We start from the raw sequence: 19,699 nt of genomic DNA, 5'->3' as shown, positions 1-19,699 counted from the left end.
TCAGTCGTTCCTGAGTTCCTAGGAGCTGCATGGAATGTGCTTCAGGAAATCCTTTTGTAACCATCCACAGGCATGGTCACTTTCTTAAGAAGGATTTGGAGGATGTAGTTCACTGAGCTCCTCACCTTCCAAGTCTTCAACTGCCTATTGCTTTTCGTGGATACCGTCACTCAGTGAACTGAAGCATCTCCAGTCCACGCTGAAAGGGCTTGAGAAGTAGCCAGAGCAATCTTACAAGCAATTGTTCCCCATTTTGGACTCTCCCTGAATCTCCAGGTATTTCAAACCATGACTAAAACATTAGGTAGCAAATACAGCTTGTCTGACAAGGTAGACAAGCTTTGCCCTCGGGGAAGGTAGACGCCTTAAAGGATACACTAAATAAGTTAATGAAGAAATCCCCCGTGTTACTCTCTATTGCCGTGACAAAACACCATAGCCAGGACAAATTAGAAATAGTTTATTGGAGGCTTACCTTTACAGAGGAGTAGTCCAAGACCATCATATGTACTCATCTGGGCAAGCAGGGATAGTGTAGAGCCATGACCAGGCGAGGTAAAAACCATGGCCTGGGGCTGGACATGAGTGAGTGAACAACTTCTACCATGATAGCACGAGTGCATCTGAAACCAAAGGCAACGCAATGTCCAATAAACTTTGGGCCTTTAGTGGAGTTAAGTTCAGACTTGCTAAACGTCATCTCGTTCACCCCCGGGACCCTTCCAGTTGTTCCACTGTCTACCGGCTCAGCAGAACGCGATTTCTCGGGACACAGCAACCATTGGACCTGACAGATTGGACTTTTACCTGTGATACGAGCCGGAGAGCTAGCCCCGCCCTCTCCCCGCCCCCCGTCTGGGGTCCTAGCGCGAGGACCCCTGAGAAGCTGTCCGTAGCTGAGCCTGACTCAGTTTCCTTCGTGGTCCATGTGGACAATTTGTCGACCCCCGTGTACGCTGAGATGTGGCCCTCAAGTCTCAGCACACCGCCTTGAGCTGATGACGGACGTCTGCCGAGGCGCGGTCTCAGCCGGTCGCAGAAGGCGGTGGGGAAGGCGGTCCTAGAGACAGGCAGCGTCGCTGCTCCGGCCCCAGCATGGCGGCGGCCGTACGCGCTGCGTGCTGTCTCCCTGCACTGTGTGGTGTGCAGGCAGGTAAGCGCTGGGACCCGGGCTGTAAGCGTGCGCGATCAGGGTGCTTGCCGTCGGGTCTGCGAAATTACGGGTCGAGGGACTCGAGAAGTGGCCGGGCCCCTGACCACGGTCTCCCTTTCGGGTCGGGCAGGCTGTGTGACCTTGCGCGCCTTCTCTCCTTCTCTGGGTCGCGCGGCTTGATATCATAGGAAGCGACCTGGACTCTGCTTTCAGCCAGGAAAACCGCTCCGGCAAGCATCACCTATTGTTCATAGGGTGATGTCAACCTCGGCTTCGAGGCTGAGTGCCGCCAGCGAAGCTCAAAACTTAAAGGATCACCCTCCTGCTGAGTCCTTTAGATTAACTAGCTGTCAGTTTTGCGTCTGGGCTGATCCGTTTGCCGGAATGTACTTGGGCTGTCATCGTTTTTCTCCAGCCCTTCTCAGCTGGGCAGTAGGAGTGGCTTTGCGATCGACAGTGTGCTCCTTTTATTAAGCTCACTGTCCAGGTCCTGAAAGTCAATTTTGTTGCAATATTTGACCTGAAATCACTCGGTGCGGTATGTGACGTGAGCCTTCGCTTGTTTTGCCAGTGTTGAACCTATCTCCTTAAGGCCTCTATCTAATAGTGGGTGGTAAACTTCCGTCGCAAGGGCTTACCCGTGTGCCAGAAACAAACTTTTTATTCCTTATGATTCTGTTGTATTTTCATACCACCACCACTCCTGTCCGCCTTTTTGTTTTTTGAGACAAAGTCTCACTGTAGTCTCCCAATTTATAAGCCTCATATCTCAGCTTCTAAATGCTGGAGTTAGTTGTTTACTATCAAACTCCACCTTGTTATTTTTGTTTTATAGATGAGGGAATTACAGCACACAGAAGTGTGAGACGTGTTCACAGTATAAGATTTAAAATTTTGCACCCATGATGCCTTGCTCCAAGACCGTCCCTCCCCCCAACCTTTGTGTAGCTCCCCTCTCTTTGGGGTAGCAGTTTTATTAACATAAATTAATACCATAGAACTTACCCATCTGAAGTGTAAACTTAAGTGATTTTTTTTAAAAAGGAAAACTACTTTTTAACTGCTGTGTCTGTCCCCTTCAATCTCTCAGTAGCCCTCTATACTAGGCAACTATTGATAAATTTCCCATCTGTCTATAGCTTACCTGTTCTAGACATTTTTTATAAAAAGAATCAAAAGATATCTGGTCTCTGTGATTGGCCTCTTCCATAAATGCAGTGTTGTCAGGATTTGTCCATGCTGTGGTACACTGGTCCCATATTGCTTGTGACCCAATAATACTCATGTGTCACTACACCTCATTTTGTTTATCCATTCTTTGATTGATGAACATTTGAGCTGTTTCCATCTTTGACTGTCAGGACCGATGTTAAAATATCTGAGAGCTGTATTTTTGTCTGTGCCCTTGTCCATCCTCTCTTGTGTATATTTCCAGGAAGCGGAATTGCTGGTTCAAGTCATAGCTCCATGTTTAACTAAGGAACCACCAAGTACCTGTACCATTGTACAGCTCCACCACAATGTAGGGGTTCCAGTTTCTCTTTGCCAACACTTATTATCTGTTGTATTCAGATAGCCAAGCTAATGGTGTACAATGTACTAATTTTGTGACTTTGATTTCTAATGAGCTTCTTTTTGTGTGCTTTTTAACTATTTGTGTATGTTCTTGAAGAAATGTTTGTTCAAATCTTTTGTCTCTCTGTGTGTGTTTGTGTGCACTCATGCATGCTCGAACACTGAGGATTGAACCTAAGTACAGGCATGTCCAGCCTGTGGCCTGAGGGTGGCTGTGAGTGGTCCAGTAGAAAACTGTAAACGTCTTTAAAACATTGTAAGATTTTGTGTGTGTGTGTGTGTGTTTCTTGACCATGAACTTTGTAGATTAGAGGTCTATGTCATGTTAAGATCCCAAAGGTGGACACACCTGCTAGGACCTTGTACCTGCTAGGCAAGTGCTCTAGCACTGAGCTGTAAGCCCTGTGTGTGGATCCTATCTGGTGGAACTGCTTGGGAAGATTATAGAAGCGGAGGAGGCGGGGCCTTGCTATGCATTGGAGTAGGGTCTTGAGGCTTTCTAGCATGCCTCCACTTCCTGAACACTTCCCTCTTAGGTGTGAGGTTCTACCATCATGGCGCCGTGCTTACCACCATGTTTTCTCCATGATGGACTATATTTCTCCAGAATTGTGTCCACAACAACTTGCCCAGGCTGTTGTTGAACTCACTCTCTAGCCATGCTGGGCTTGAACTTTGCATCCTTCCATCTTAGCCTCTCTAATAGCTGGGTCTGTGGGCATCCACCAACAGGCCTAGCTTTTTGTCCATTTTTAATTAGGTTGACTTTTTATTATTGAGTTGGAAGACTTCTTTGTATTTTCTAGATACAGGTCTTTTGTCAGATATATAATTTGCCCCCCCCCCCAAAGAAAATATTTTTTGAGATAGGTTCTCATTGTGTAGTCCTAGCTAGCCTGGAACTCACTATGTAGACAGAGGTCAGCCTGTCTCTGCTTCCAGACTGATAAAAGACATGGCCCATGAAGAAACATATTGTTGTTATTTTGAGACAAGGTTTCTCAATGTAGCCCTGGCTATCCTGGAACTCACTCCTGTGTAGATCAGGCTGGCCTTGAAATCAAAGATCACCTGCCTCTGCCTCCCAAGTGCTGGGATTAAAGGCACGTGCCATCACCACCTGGCTAAGAAACATTTTTTAAAACCCGTTTTGCATGTTGATTTCTAAGACCCTCCCCTCCTTCCAGGATCTCACTATGAATGTGGTCTATCCTCAAATACAAAGTGTTCTCCTGCCTCAGCTTCTCAAATGCTGGAGTTATAGGTGAACCACAATACCTGACATAGATAAGTGTTCTTTGAAACACTGGTTTTTGATTTTGAAAACTCAGGGCCTAGTGCCTGCTAGACAAGTGCCCTACTACTGAGCTGTTTTTAGCCTTGAAAAACAACACACCAATTTGAAATTTTGATGGTATCATTTATCTTAGTTTTTTCCCTCCCCCTCTTGGTAGTGTGTGCTTTTGATGTTGTATCTAAGAAATAATTACCAAACCCAAGGTTGTGATCATTTACCCCTATGTTTTTTTTTCAGATTTTTAGTTTTGACTTTTACCTTTATCCTTTGGCCAGTTTGGGGATTAGTTTCTATATATAACATGAGGGAGGGCTTCAGCTTCGTTTGGGGGTTACTATACATATGTCTCCTATGTCCGCTTTCTCACCAGTACTGTCAGAGTCTCTTCTAGAACACCACAGTAAATGAAAGGTTGATGGTGCAGAGCCTCTCCCTCTTTCCTGAAGGGGATGCTTCTATTCTGAGGAAGTTATGGTATACTATGTGCCAGTGAATCTGGAGAAATAAGTGCCAGCGAAGGGTCAGTTCAGAACTAATTCAGATCTGGTGAGGCTAGAAGGAGGGTGTAGGAAAGAGGGAGGGGCAGCATGAGACTGGGTTGGAAGCCTGGGCCATGTGGCCAGCCTGCAGGATATGCTCAGGGATTGTTTTGACACAGGATCTCATGTATGTAGCCTAAGCTGGTCTTGAACTTACTATGTAGCCAAAGCTGACCTTGAGTTCCAGATCCCCCTCTCTATTGAGTCCTGGGATCGTCAGCAGAAGCCATTGCTCCAGCTTGTGCTGAGGAATTTTCCTTTGATCTTTAGAGCAGGAGGGAGACAAGGAAGATTCTGTCGGGGCTGTGAGTGCCTAGATCTGATACCCTGGGAAGATGATGAATGAGAGAGGGAATCATGGAAACCTGGTAGGAGACAGGTTATTATCCTGTGGCTCAGTGACCAGGAGGCCCCAGCAAAGAAGATCCAGCAAGGACAGCACAGGGCAGATGACAGATGGCTTGACACCCAAGGAGATTTCACAAGGCTTGAAAGCTGGATGGATCTGAGGATAAAGGGTAAAGATGAGGTGCCATGTCAGCTACTTGGCAAGTGGTCTTGGAGCCCAGAGATAGCTTACTCTTTGTCCTAGTCCTTTTATTGTTTAAGTGTTAATATTTTATAGGCATTATTGTTTAAAAGGTTCCTTTTCATGTAGAAAAGTATCTTTAAACACATTATTCCCCCTACCCCCATTTACAGGTCATTTCCTGTCTAGGCAGCTCTCTCTAAACACCTTTCCAGCAGCAGCTTCCTTTTTGGCAGTGAAGACAACTCTCAGCTATGGTAAGATTCTAGTATGTCTCTGTTCTTGCAAGATTTATTTACTTTCCAGTAGTTTTGTTATGGTGGTTTGGGGTGAGGGTGATTGTTTAGGGGTGCTGCTGAAGCTTTCATCTAGTTTTTTGTTTATTTGTTTGTTTTTGTTTTGTTTTGCTTTGCTTTGTTTGGTCTTTCAAGACAGGGTTTCTCTGTAGCTTTGGAACCTGTCCTGGAACTAGTTCTGTAGACCAGGCTGGACTTGAACTCACAGAGATCCGCCAGCCTCTGCCTCCCAAGTGCTGGGATTAAAGGCGTTCGCCACCAATGCCCGGCTTCATATCTAGTTTTACATACTTCAGCTTTCTTCCCCAGAGGCAACTCTAGCTGCCGTTTCTTGTGTGAGCCCTTGGAATGTATAAGATACACAGACACACCTACATTGCATTGTTTTTAAACATGGAACAGATATTTTGCACACTCTGGCATTTTGCTCTGTGGGACATTTGCAGATCATTGCACACTCCCTGGCTGCCTGCAGCAGAGGGCACTGTTTTCCCACAGTAGGCTCTACACTTGGATCTGCAGAGAAATGCCCCACCCATTATGTGGAGGGACTCCAGCTTCTCTGACTAGCATGGACATTTAGGTTATTTTGTTTTGAAGATGTGTCAAATTTTGTCTCTTATTAAGACATTTCTTTTAGTTATGTCTGTGTGTCTTGACTGGGGGTATGTACACGTGTGTAGATGCCTAAGGGGCCAGAAGCATAGGCTCCCCCTGGAGGAAGGGTCAAAGGTGGTTGTGAGACATGGGTGCTGGGAAACAAACCTGGGCTCTTTATGAGAGCAGCACATGCTCTTGACTGCTAAGCTCTCTCCGTGTGTGTGTGTGTGTGTGTGTGTGTGTGTGTATATATATATATTCTCATTCTACTGTGAGTGTACAAGTCAGAGGACAATTCATAGGAGTTGTCTCTTCTCTCCTACCACTTGTGTCCCTGGGGTGAAATTCAGGTTGTCAGACTTGGCAGCAAGTGTCTTTAACTGTTCTACCATCTCAACAGCCATAGTGACTTAACTTTTATTGACAGGAGTATTGGGTGCTGGCAGTTGTTTCTCTACAGTCATGGGTCTAACACCAACTTTTGTACTATCTGCCTGTAGGCTCTTTGTCATCAAGGGGAACAAAAACCAACCACTGTGTGACCAGCTTGAGCCATGCGCTGCAGACACAGTGTTGCATCTCCTCTCCCATCAACTACACAGGGCAGCAGAGTAGACCTTACAGCTTCTTCACCAAACGTATGTAGAATGATAAATGGAACCAGAAAGTACAAGGTGTTTGTGCCTTCATTTTCCTTCTTTCTTAAATAAACATTTTAGTCACTAGTTTACAGCTACATGGCATCAGTTGTATGGTTGATAACAATTTTACTTAAAGGGTAGGGATGTAGCTCGGCAGCAGAACATTTGTCCAGCAGATGTAAGTTACTTCATTTGGGGCATCTGATGTCGAAAAGGTATTGGATCTTAGTCAAACACCTGCTGATTTAGAGCCGTGCTAAGAATACATTGGCACTCTTTTGTGGCACCTTCTAGGCGGTCCACCATGTCAAGATGAAGTTGACTGTCTCCTTCCCAACCAATGGCTGTCAGATCTTACCTCACTAAAGTGGATGATGAACTTCATCTTTGTGCTTTCTGTGAGAAGCCACAGGCACAGAAGTAGCTGCTGATGCTGTCTCTGGTGAAGATTGGAAGGGCTTTGTGGTCCAAGTCAGTGATGGGAATGGCAAACAAGGTTTTCTCATGAAGCGGGATGTCTTGACCCACTGCAGAGTGCACCTGCTGTTGAGTAAGAGACATTCTTGTTACAGACCAAGGAGAACTAGAGAGGGGAAGCACAAGTGTGTTCAAAGATGCATTGGGGATGCTGGGACTCAGGAGAGTTCACAGGAAATGAAAGTTTCAGTCTCTAGATAAGTCCCCAGTATGTTGTCAGAAAGCCTTCAACAAAGATGGTGAGAAGCCCAGGACCAAAGCACCCAAGATTCAGCGTCCTCTTACTTCACATGTCCTGCAATACAAACGCCGACATGTTGCTCTCAAGAAACAACACTAAGAGAAATGAGGAGGCTGCAAAATATGCTAAACTTTTGGCCAAGAGAATGAAGGGGGCCAAAGAAAATTACCCCGAACAGACTGTCAAGAGATGTAGGCTGTCTTCCCTGAGAACTTCTACTTCTGGGTCCAGTCAAATAAGTTTTTAAGAGTAACAAGGAAATGATCAAACTTTCAGTCTCAAAACAAAAAAACAAAGCAATCCATTGTCTCCGTTTAGTGTTCTTTTAGCTGAGGGGATAATCCAGTCAGGGAAAGATAACTTTTAAACATTATTTTATGGTCACTGGAGCTCACCTAGGAAGCTAGACTGGCCAGTGAGCCCGGGATCCCTCTTGTCCTCTCGCCAGTGCTGGGGTCACAAGCATGTGCCACTGTGCCTGACTGTTCTCACATGGGTTCTGGGGGTCACATTAGTGTCTTTGTCCTTGCAAGGCAAGCACTTTCCTACTAAGCCATCTTCCCAGCCCTGGCTTCAATTTTTTCTTATATAAGTTCATACTGGATTAAAATCTAGTTACAAGATAGTTGGTAAACTTGGAAAAATGAAATTTAAATACCAATAAAATGCAATGAAGATCAACCCAAAGAACATAGGCATTTACAAGTACAAAGTATTGATTGAGATGTAGGATAGAAACAGATATTAGGACCCTAGAAATTGACAAATAGAAATAAATCAGCAGTGCTAGTGTGTGCATATATTAAAAGACTTATGTGACTTAAAATAGTCAAGAACAAACACAGCCATGGGGATTGGCTATGAAACACTGGAATATCTGTTCTTTTGTAAGTATGAAAGAAATGGATGTTGGGTATTGGCAGAAGAGCAGAGCAAACAGACTTTAAGTGGGGTGTAGGTTCTTGTGTATAAGACAGTGTCCTAGTTATTTTTACTTGTCAATTTGACACAGCCTAGAGTCATCTGGCCTGTGGACATGTCCTTGGGAACTGTCTTGATTGTTAATTGATGTAGGAGGGCCCATCCCACTGGGAGGCACCAGCCCTGGGAAGGTGGTCCTGGACTTATGTCAGAAAGCAAACTGAGCACATGTCTGCCTCTGAGCCAGCCAGCAGTGTTCCTCGATGGTTTCTGCATCAATTTCTTAAGTGCCTCCTGACTTCTCTTAGTGGAGTGTGAGCTGCACAACGGTGCCCCTCTCCTAAGCTGCTCGAGGTCAGATCACAGCAATGGAGATGAAACTAGGAAGAAGGGTAGTTATTGATTACTTCATTGATTATTGTGGAGGCAAGAGAACAGGGAAGCAACCCAAGTCATAGCTGATGAAGCGTCAGGTAAACAAGCCTGCCTGTAAGGGGCTCAAGTGGCTGCTGTCTTTTGTGAGGACTAATAGCATAATCTCCTCGTGGGCTTTCTGGTTGTCACTCTGTGGTACTCAAGGAATGGCTTTGTTGTGCTTCTAATGTCACTGCAAGGGCGTACGTGAAGTGACTTCTTCTGGCCCTTTTAATTCAACATGCGATAGATCATCAAGCAGAATTGAAAACAGCAATCCTATTTCTTTGCAGTGACGGCAGAAGAACTCTGGAAGGGTGCCTTAGCAGAGACTGGTACTGGGGCAAGGAAGGGCAGAGGCAAAAGAACAAAGAGGAAGAAGAAAAAGGATTTGAACAAGGGCCAGATCATCGGTGAAGGTAAACATATTTAAAGCCTCTAATCTCCTGTTTTGTGTATCCCAGGCTGGCCTTGAACTTAGGATCCTCCTGCCTTAGCTTCCCTGGAACTAGGATTACAGAACTCCCAGCTAATATGCTTGTCTTTGTTTTTTATTATTACAAAAATCACATATATATCTTGTCAGTTTAAAAAAAAGAAGAAGCAAGTATTGTAGAGAACATCGAGCATCCCCTTTCAGTTGCCTGTAGTCCCATTGCCTCCCCCAACTCATTTTCTTAAGTTTCCTTTAGTATTTTTAATGCTTTTATGGAAATGCCTTTCTAAAGATAATTTAATTATGCTATATGTTATGTGTTGTGCGATGGTGATTTAGTTGGCACCTTGATGTACTCTGGAGTCTCCTGGGAAGAGTCCCCATAAGGGTTGTCTAGGTCAAGTTGACCCATGGGGCATGTTTGTGGGGCACTATTTTGATTACATCAGTTGGTGTGGGAAGACCCAGTCTAAGAGCAGAGATTTGGGTCCTGGGCTCACCAAAAAGGAGAAAGTGAGCCAAGTACAGGCAAGTGTGCCTGCATCCCTTCTCGATCTGCTCTTGCCTTGGATGTGACTAGCTGCCTCCTTGACTTTTCTACAGTGATGGATGGGAACCTGGAACTGTGAGTTAAAACAAAACTCTCTTCTAAATTGCTTTTGACATAATATTTTATCATAGTAGAAAGGAAATTAGAATATGCTGTCTTAAAATTCCCTTGTTTTGGTCAATAGTAGATCTTGGAATTCAGTCCACATCAGACCTTTGAAAGAGACATTGTTCTTTGGATTTCATGTAGAATATCCCACACAACAGCTGTGTCATTTGGCCTGAGCATTTTGATGGTGAAGGTTTTGCTTTTGTAATAATATTTCAGTGGATATGCTTGGCAAGGTCCGTGTATGCCTTGCCCCAATGTGAGAGTCTTTCTTTAGGTGATATAGTGATTTAGCTTGCATGCATTTACAATTTTGGTAACACAAAGTGACATGCTGAGCAATTATTCTACATAAGCTCTGCCAGCTCTGGGCTATCTATCTGTTCATATCTTGCCTGGCATTTTGATACTGGAAAAATGAATCTTCAAATTCTTATTTATGAGTATTTTAAAATCTTCAGGGCGTTCTGGTTTCCTGTGGCCTGGTCTGAATGTTCCTGTTATGAAAAGTGGAGTGGTCCAGACCATTGGCCAAAGAAGCAAAGAAGAGCAGGAGAAGGTAGAGGCAGACATGACCCAGCAGAGAGAAGAGTGGGAACGGAGGAGGAAGATAAAAGTTAAACGGGAGCGTGGATGGAGTGGAAGCACATGGGGAGGTGTCAGTATCGGCCCCCCAAGCCAGGGGCCCAATGGAGGTAGCCACATCCCCACTCTACTTACCTCTGCCTTTGTGACAGTGCTAGGGTGTTTTTTTGAAAATTTTTTTTTTTTTTTTTTTTTTTTACTTGCCTGTTAGGTTTTATGTTTTTGTGAAGAGGGTTTGAGTAAACCACATGCTATCCAAACTGTATCATAGGGAACACAGCCAAGAGGGGTGGCTAGAAATTTTCATAAGCTTGAGCTTAACTTATTATGAAACTCTAACTAAACTCAGTGGGGTTTTTTGTTGTTTTTGTTTGTTTGTTTGTTTGTTTTTTAATAAAAAAAGACATGAAAGTAGGAGAGCGATGTGTGGGAAAAAGGGTCTCAGTAAGCAGGGAAGAGGGAGGAGAATGCGGTTGATTCTGATCAGAGTACGCTATGCACATGTAAAATTGTCAATGAATAAAAGATTATTTAAAAAGTTAAAGAGAGTATAGTTAAAGACAGTATGGTGAGTGAGCTGTTAGAGCACCACATGGCTGGGAGGTGTTGGGTGGCTAGGTGCTGTGCCCCGGCTGTAGTTTAGCCATGCCCAGTACTCAGCTGTGGCCAGCAAGCTGTACTGATTGTGGGAAGGGAGTATGGGGAGAAGGGGTTTGGAAAATGATGGCTTTGGTGTCTTTAATGTAAATGGTGATCAAAGGTCTGGAGCTGACAAGGGCCCTCAGAGCTGATGAGGGGGAGCATTCAGGAGTTGGCAGAGTGATCCAAGGTTGGAGCAAGGTTGAATCCATTGTTGGAGCAGTCTGTTAAGGATGGAGCCAGGGTGGAGCCTTGAGAGGGATGCCTGAGGACCTGAGACTTTGTTTGTTTGTTTGTTTGTTTGTTTGAGACAGGATTTCTCTGTATTGCTTTGGAGCCTGTCCTGGAACTAGCTCTAAAGATCAGGCTGGCCTTGAACTCATAGCGATCCATCTGCCTCTGCCTCCCAAGTGCTGGGATTAAAGTCGTGCACCACCAACATCCGGCTAGATCTGAGACTTTTTAATATTAGAGTCTGTAGTGGGGCCAGGGTGTAGCTCTGTGGTTGAATGCTTGCATCACAAGGATGAGGCCCTGGATTCAGTCCTCATTAATACCCCCACCAAAGAAAAATATCTGTGATGGTGCCAAAATGCTTCCCTATATTAATACAACAGTCATTCATCTCTATGCTTTTTCTTTCTTGTAGAAACATATGAAGACTTTGATACCAGGGTCCTCGAGGTAGGCACATGGAATTAAGTACCCTGCCATGCCCTTGAGGGGCTGGGATGTGAGGGGTGGGGCTGGGGCCAAAGCTTTTGGCCCAGAGTCTCTCAGATGCATGGCTGATCTGGACATCTGGGTGAGGCAGTTTTGTGACAAGGTGACTTCAGTGGTTGTTTAATAGCGGACTTGGAACTTATGTGTACTTTCCTCCATCCTAAAGCTCAAGAAAGTAGCAGTTTGTCACTGAGTTAAAAACTAACTGCATCCAGCACTCAGTTGAAGGGACACAGATGGGGGAGTCACTGGTAGGAGGCTGGGCAGTGAGCTCTTCCAGCTCTTGAAACTGAATCTCTGATCGAAATGAACTTGAGTTGCTTTTCCAGAGCACTGTCTAATTGGTCTGGCACAGCACCTTACTGGTCAGGAGCCTGTTTGGGAAGCAGTCACCTGCACTGGAGCTGTCTGTCCTGAGTGTGCACATAACGTCTTCTGCCAGACAGCACAGTTTAAAGAATGTCCACCAGTACTTCTGTTTTATCCAAGGTTATAGATTTTGAAAACTAACTTCTGTTATGTTGGTACTTTTCTGTATGAGTAGATGCAATCTCCCTTTCCTTTTAATACCATTTATAGTAAAGGAGCACCATGAACCACAGGTGTGGCTGCTCTGTAAGTGACATAGTTAACAGTTTCACAGTTATTGGCCTGCAGATTTTTTTTTTTTTTTTTTTTTTTGTAATTCACCATAAGCAGGCATTTCCAATTTTTTTTTTTTTATTTCCCATTAAACCTAACCCTTATGCAACAGTCGTCCAGTCCTATACTTCTGTATGCTGTGTTTTCACTGTATGTAGATAAGCGAGCATCTCTTTTTTGGCCTATTTCTTACACTCACTGATGAGCCATTCCATTGTAATCCTAAATGTTTTTCTTTCTTGTGGCACATTCATGTAAGTTGTATCTTCCACTAAACCTGTGAAATGGGAAGAGAAAGTCTTACTTCCATTTTTTCCCTGAGGAGATGGTCCAGAGGACAGCTTTGTGAGTTTGTTTGGAGAAAGGTCTGTTGTTTGTCTTACAGCACTGGAAAGTGCAGGGCCCACACACAAGTGGGTGTAACTGGGCCAGCAGGCAGGCAGGCAGGCAGGCAGGCAGCACTGCTGGCCCCCTTCAGGTTCCTCAAGGCAATACTGATGAGACATTTTGTCTTTTAGGTAAGGAATGTTTTCAATATGACAGCAAAAGAGGGAAGAAAGAAGTCGGTCCGTGTCCTGGTTGCTGTGGGGAATGGAAATGGGGCTGCAGGTGAATGGGGTGGTGTTACACCTGGTGGTGGTGGTGCTGATGCTGGTGGTGCTGATGCTGGTGGTGGTGGTAGAAGTTGCGCTAGGCCTGGCCTTACTGAAAACCTCAGAGTCCATGTTGCTGGTCTGATCTTCCCTACTAGTTTAACCTTTGAGTGGTTGGGCTCACAGACCCAAATTTTCACAACGTAACAAACCCCAGCAAGTGTAGTCTGTTAAACCTTTGTGGGTGTAGCCATAGGGGGGCTGCTTGCAGTGAGGTTGCTACCCTTTTATGTGATGATAGGAACCACCACATTATCTCCCATCACACCCCTACCCCGATACTATCAAGCTTCAGTAATTGACAGCATGATATGTGCATCATATCTCTTAGTTTTGATTTGTATGTTTTTAATTAGGAAGTGTGGACACGATTTTGCATGTCTTTGGGCTTTTGTTTGGTCCAATTTTTACAGGGTGATGGTTTTCCTAACTGATTAGCATAAGCTTTTTATAAGGTGAAGACATATCAGCCCATTTGCCTTTCAAATGTTTTGACTGCATTTTTGTTTTGTTTTGTTTTTTCCTGCTTGGTGTTAAAGCCAGAGACTTTGTAAGCTTTTGTGAGGCAAATCTGTCACTCTGATCACTTCCAACTTTGTGCTTTGCTTAAGGAGTCTGTGTTTGAAAATTATAAATGAGTCTGCTAATAATTTCCTCTGGGATATCTGGTTTTGTTTGTTTTATTTATCTGAAAGTTAAAATTCACATTTCTTTGTCCCAAGTCTTAGATGATGCTTTCTCCTTTGTATGACTTACAAAGTAAATCTTCAAATTCAGTAATTGGCAGTGGCAGCAGATGCCAGGGACTTTCCCAGAACCTATGAAAAACCTTATTTAAGAATAACCATAGATTGAAGGGCCACTGATCTTATTGCTGGCTAAATTAGCCCTAGACTCTGCTTGACAGTTCCACTGAAAACATTTGTCACTCTGGAGCAAAGTGGCTTCCACCTGTTGGTGCAGTGTTTCCAAAGGTGTTCAAAATCATTTGCTTATTACTATAGAACATATAGAAATAGCTCAGGGTGTTAAGAGCACTTGTTGCTTTTTCAGAAGACTAGGGTCTGGTTCTCAGTGTCCACATGGCAGCTCACAGCCGTTTGTAACTCCAGTTCCAGGGGATCTGACACCTCTTATCATTATCTCCTTGTACTCCTTCATGCATGTAGTATACACACACACACACACACACACACACACACACACACACACACACACAACCCAGAGGCAGCCCAACACTAGAGAGACAGAGGCAGGTGGATCTCTGAGTTTCAGGTCACCCTGGTCCACAGAGTGAGTTCTAGGATAGCCAGGGCTACACCGAGAAACCCTGTCTTGAAAAGACCCAAATCAGGAAATAAATGAGTACTCCGAGCTCCTTTCACTTCAATAAAGCTTTGTTAAGCATTGCATCTGATGTAGAACTTTATGTTCAAAGCAGACAGGCAAAGCCCTGTGGCTGTGTTTGTTGGTTATGGAGCAGCTTCTCTGTGGGTGGTGGGAAGATGCAGGGCTTGTAAACACTCACTGTAGCAGCTAACATTGGAGATGTGGTGGAAGGCAAGTTGTATGCAAAACTGTTTCCATTTCCAAGTCTTTGCTTTTTCTTTGAAAGGTTTTGCTATTGGGAAAGCCGCTGACCGTGCAGATGCTTTCAGAAAGGTATGTGCTTTCTCTCTATTTGAGGCCTGCTCCTGCTGTGACTGGAGCTCTGGATCCTCCTGCCTCTGCCTCCAGAGTATGGGGAGTGCGTATGTGTGCAACCACATCCAGCATTTTTCTTTTCTTCCTTCCTTCCTTCCTTCCTTCCTTCCTTCCTTCCTTCCTTCCTTCCTTTCTTTTTTTGTAGTAAAAGATAATGAGCTATGTGTTAGACAGTCTGGGAACCATAAGAAAATAATCTTTGTTCTAGAACTTTCTCATTGTCAAAGGTTTCTTACCTTGTAAGAAGCCATTTCTCAGGTACCTGTTAGAGAGCTGTGGTTGCCGACTGTGATGAGCCTGCTGTGGGGTTTGTGTACCAACAGGCTGTTCCGAGTCACGCAGGAAGGTTCATAAGTGGAACAGTGAAACTATGTTTATGGGCTTTTTTTGTTTGTTTGTTTTTAATACTAAAATTTTTGTATAGGTGAAATTGCTTGTAGTAAAATATTTTATGAAAGATGTTTTTGAACTCCAATAAGAAGCCAGACATGGTGGTATACCTTTGTAATCCCAGCACATGGGAGGCTAAGGCAGGAATTTGAATTTGAGGCCAGCCTGGGGTACATAGCAAAACCCTGACTCAAAGATTGAGCCAACAAAAACAAAAACAAAAACAGGGTCTCTCTAAATAGTCCTGGCTGTCCCAGAACTCATATGTAGATGAGGCTGGTCTTGAACTCTTGAAGATCTGTCTGATTCTGCCTCTTGAGTACTGGGATTAAAGGTGTGTACCACCACACTCATCTAAACAGCAAAATGTTTAAGAAATATTTTCTTTCTTTTTTTTTTTAGGCAAAGAACAGAGCAATTCATTATTTGCATTATATAGAACTATATGAAGGCCATACAAGTGAGTGTGGGGCATTTCTTCTGAAGTCTGCAGGAATATGTCTGTTACAGAATGTGTGGCAAGATTTTGTTGTATTTCTGTTACTTTGTCCTTACAAACGTATGAAATGTGGAAACAGATCTAACCCAGAGACCAGCATGTGTCCATCCTTGGCCACTGTATGCTGCTGTTCAGGGCAGGATGCATTGCATTGTGAGGTTGCAGAATTGTGTCACGCCTCTCACCCTACCCTTCTTGTATTTGTGTTTTTGCCTCCAGTATTCCATGATATTTCACTAAGATTTAAAAGGACACAGATCAGGATGAAGAAACAACCCAGAGGTAACTAGCTCTCACTGTTTGTTGAAGATAAAAACTGCAGCAGCTGGGTCCTCTGCTCTTTTTTTCTTCAGCTTTCTTGATCTTATGGAGCATTTTTCAACTGAGGTTCCCTCCATCTGATGACTCTAGCTTGTGTCAAGTTGACATGAAACTAGCCAGTACAACCACTATGGTATGTCTCCAGCCGCACTCCACATTGAGTGCCTGTCTTTTGTAAGGTCTCCCCATTGAAGCATTGGGCATGCAGAAATGTTCTTTCTGCCTCTCAAAGTAGCAGGTAGATTTTGCCTTGGGACTGTGATAGTCATTCCCCTGGTCTGTGGGTAGAGATTCTGACACATTCTCACTTGCATCTCACCTGTAATTCTATGGTGAAAAATGGTCTCCTATGACCATAGTTATCAAAATCTCTGAAAGTTTGGGGCTGAAACATTAAAACATTTTAAACCTTATATCAGAGCTTCTACTACAATTCTGCAGAAGCTGTGGGGTGAAACATCACCGCCTCCAAACCAAACAAAATGTTCACACCAATGTGTTAATGCATCAGAACTTGTCTTCTGCTCCTCAGCTCAGTTAATCACTCAGATGCCTGCTTAGACCTGACAAGGATCAGACCCACATTGTTCCACAGAATGACTGCTGCTAGTAGGTGATTGTGTAGTTGATCTGTGGCTGTTGAGACCGTTCAAATCAAACACACACCACATTTGCTATGATGAAAGAATGTAAAGTCTCTCACTTCATATTGTATGGAGTACATTTTGAAATGGTAATGTCTGGACCTGTTGGCTTGGCAAAATATATTGTTAAAACTGTATTGCACATTAGATTCATTAAAATAACTTTAATTCGTCTATGAAAAAAATTTAAATCACATGACTTTTGTTTGTGGCTTGCATTGCCTTTTCTTTGGGGGAGGGGGTGTTTAGACACATTTATTCCCTAAATGCAGAGGCCAGCACCCTATGAAAGCCAGCAGAGTGAGTAACCATTGTTGGTGTTTAATTTTGATCTTCTAGGTTATGGCCTCCGCTGCCACAGGGCCATTATCACCATGTGCCGCCTCATTGGCATCAAGGACATGTATGCGAGGGTCACTGGGTCTATGAACATGATCAACCTCACCCGGGGCTTCTTCCATGGGCTTGCTCGCCAGGTAACCTCCCAGGTGGAAAGGCAGAAGTACTGGTTTGTGTTCCAGACCATGCTGCTGTGATCCTTCCTCAGTATGTCTCCACATGGAGCAGAGGGACTGATTCCAGGCCCAGGTCTAGCTAGACAACCCAGGGTGCTCAGCTCCTTGGATGTAGAACTTTGCATATTAATGATTATAGTTCCAACAGCTTAGGTCTGTGTGAATTCTGATGTCCTCTCCTCAGTGGGCCTAAGTGCTTCACCAAGTCCAATAAATAGAATTAAAGTAGCAAAGGAGCTTTCTTTCTTTTTCTTTTTTTGGTTTTTAGAGACAGGGTTTCTCTATGTAGTCCTCCCTATCCTGGGACTCAGTGCTGTAGATGTAGACTAGGCTGGCCTTGAACTCACAGAACTTACTGTCTCTGCCTCCTGAGTGCTGGGATTAGAGGTGTGTACCACCATTGCCCAGTTGGACTTGCTTATTCCATATACTGAAGGAGCTAGACAAAGCGTGCTTTTTTGATAGAACAATGTAATTACTGGCTTTCTGAAACACTGAAGTTTAAACTTGAAGGTTTCCATGAGACATGTGTTTAAAAATTACTTCAGTGATTGGCTGATGTAGCCATGGAGTGGTATGTCCTCCTGAGGTGGGGACCCTGAGTTGCTGTCCAGTGGGATCTGGCTCACGGTCCCTCCACTCCATATGGAGGGGAAGGTTTGTGACTTCAAGGCCATCCTGGTAGCCCTGTCCTTGGCCGACAAGTAGTCTGTCATGTGAGTTTTGTGTGGTGGGCTGTGGGCTGAGTTAAATCAGTGTCGAGCCACACACATTACCCGAATCAAGTGAAATAGCTACTTCACTTCCCCAAGCTGTTGAGAGTTCTGGATGCTGGCTTCCCTCTGGTTGACAGAAGCCCTGATCCTTTAAGTAGCAAATGTTTTTCACAGACCTAATCTTGTCTCCATTTGCCCTTTTCCAGGAAACCCACCAACATCTGGCCGATAAGAAGGGCCTCCACGTGGTGGAGTTCCGGGAGGAATGTGGGCCTCTGCCTATTGTGGTGGCCTCCCCACAGGGGACCTTGAGTAAGGAGCCAGAACTGGAGCCTGAGATCCCTGACATCAAACTGGACTGGCAAGAAGTGAAAGCCAAGCAGGGAATGAAACGCTCAGTGTGGTCTGGTTTAAAGAGATCTGCCACCTGAAGGCCCCCAGCTTGGTCCAGCAGTGCCTGGTGTTGCTCAGCACCTGGAAGAGACAGTGATGTGTTACACACCTCACCCCCCCCTTTTTTTTTTTAAAGGAAAGTCCAATCTTCATTGTTTTCAAATAAATAATTATAGATTTGATTTATTGAGCACATGGTATACAGCAGATTCACTGATTTAAACTAATAAGTGTAAGTGAAATGGGAGAGAGCTAATAATAGACCCAGTTGGTAGTAATATATACAATAATAATCGCTGTGATAATTATACATAATACATATTACTGAATCATGCAAAAATGAATGTTTCAATTTCATTCTACAGAGAAATGGAGTAACCTGATATACTAGGTACTACCAGTTTCCCCTGGCACTTGCCCATGCTGTTTATGTCCCATTACTATTGGAGAAGGCTTCCTCCTCGCCCTCAGCTGTGTGTGGGTCTTTAGACAATAGTTACTCTGCTGTGTGTCTCAAGTGGGGCCTCTGTCACCTTCACTCACAAGACTGAAGGCTATTCATGTTTGTGTCCTCATGGGCTTAGTGGGCATTCACATGTGTTTTGAGTGAAATGTCCATTCAGATCCTTTGCCCATGTTTTTTAAAGAGAAGATTAGGTTATGTATGTTTTTATTATGAGCTGTAATTGTTCTTTGTGTATTCTATGTTCTTGATACAAATTTCCTATGAGATTCAACATATAGTTACAGTTGGGTCCTAGTTACTGGGTTTCCTCCACTCCCCTTCCCCCCCCCCCCATTCTTGCCATACTTGCCTTTAATTGGTGTTTTTAGGTCATTGACCTATAAAGTAGTTGTGATGTAGCAGAATCAATATCTGCCAATATCAATTTTATATAATTATTATGAAAAAAAACCTTTAAATAGAATCCACAAGAAAATGGTTGGGAGTGATGGTGTTGGAACTTAAAAGCAGACCCTTGTACTGTACTGTTGAGCTATGCCCCCCCCCCCAGACCTCTCAAATCATTTCTGTAATTTCCTATTACTATTGCCCTGAAAAAGCAATGACCTCTCTTCTATTAGTCTAATGTATTATTTCCTTATACCTAATATGCTCATCTTTTAAAAATGCCATTTTTTCAAACCACTGACAACCATATTGACATTGGGTAAAACTTTATTTCAGTAAAAATTGTTTTGACATTTAATTTTTCTCCAGTAACTTGGTAATAAAATGAAAAGGCAAATAAAAGTTTGTCTTGAGAGCTAGGCCTTGTGTCTAAGAAAGCTGCATTTCAAAGGATGCCTTTCCCTTCTCCTACCTTCTCCCTCCTGCTAGAGCTGGAGGTAAAACTCAGGTGTGGGGGTCTCTGTGACTGGTTCCCTGGAGTTTGAAGCCTGGCTTGTCAGCACAGGCTGCAGCAACCCCTCAGCTTCTCTGTGCTCTCCTAAGACTACACATGTTAGAGAAACTGACTTAGGAATCCTACATGTC

The 19,699-nt window shown here is 44.0% G+C and overlaps 1 protein-coding gene across 1 annotated transcript; it reads left to right on the top strand.

The window, feature by feature from the left end:
• Positions 1-1,038: 1,038 nt before the first annotated feature.
• Positions 1,039-18,389, top strand: Mrps5 (mitochondrial ribosomal protein S5). The gene is made up of 12 exons (XM_051183437.1): positions 1,039-1,153; positions 5,267-5,350; positions 6,490-6,627; positions 8,977-9,102; positions 10,239-10,472; positions 11,651-11,685; positions 12,885-12,975; positions 14,635-14,681; positions 15,516-15,573; positions 15,832-15,894; positions 16,917-17,053; positions 18,015-18,389. Exons 1-12 carry the CDS (start codon positions 1,096-1,098, stop codon positions 18,237-18,239), a joined length of 1,296 nt encoding a protein of 431 aa, XP_051039394.1. The 5' UTR covers positions 1,039-1,095; the 3' UTR covers positions 18,240-18,389.
• The last annotated feature ends 1,310 nt before the right edge of the window (positions 18,390-19,699 follow it).

This window comes from Phodopus roborovskii, unplaced genomic scaffold (assembly GCF_943737965.1).
Source record: "Phodopus roborovskii unplaced genomic scaffold, PHOROB, whole genome shotgun sequence".
NCBI classification, from domain to species: domain Eukaryota; kingdom Metazoa; phylum Chordata; class Mammalia; order Rodentia; family Cricetidae; genus Phodopus; species Phodopus roborovskii.
This window is presented reverse-complemented; position numbering and strand designations above follow the sequence as displayed.

Coding starts and splice junctions, on each gene's coding strand:
- Mrps5 (XM_051183437.1), top strand. CDS start 1,096: ATGGCGGCGGCCGTACGCGCTGCGTGCTGTCTCCCTGCACTGTGTGGT. Junction 11,686..12,884: donor TTGATACCAGGGTCCTCGAG/GTAGGCACATGG, acceptor TTTGTCTTTTAG/GTAAGGAATGTTTTCAATAT. Junction 15,895..16,916: donor GATGAAGAAACAACCCAGAG/GTAACTAGCTCT, acceptor TTGATCTTCTAG/GTTATGGCCTCCGCTGCCAC.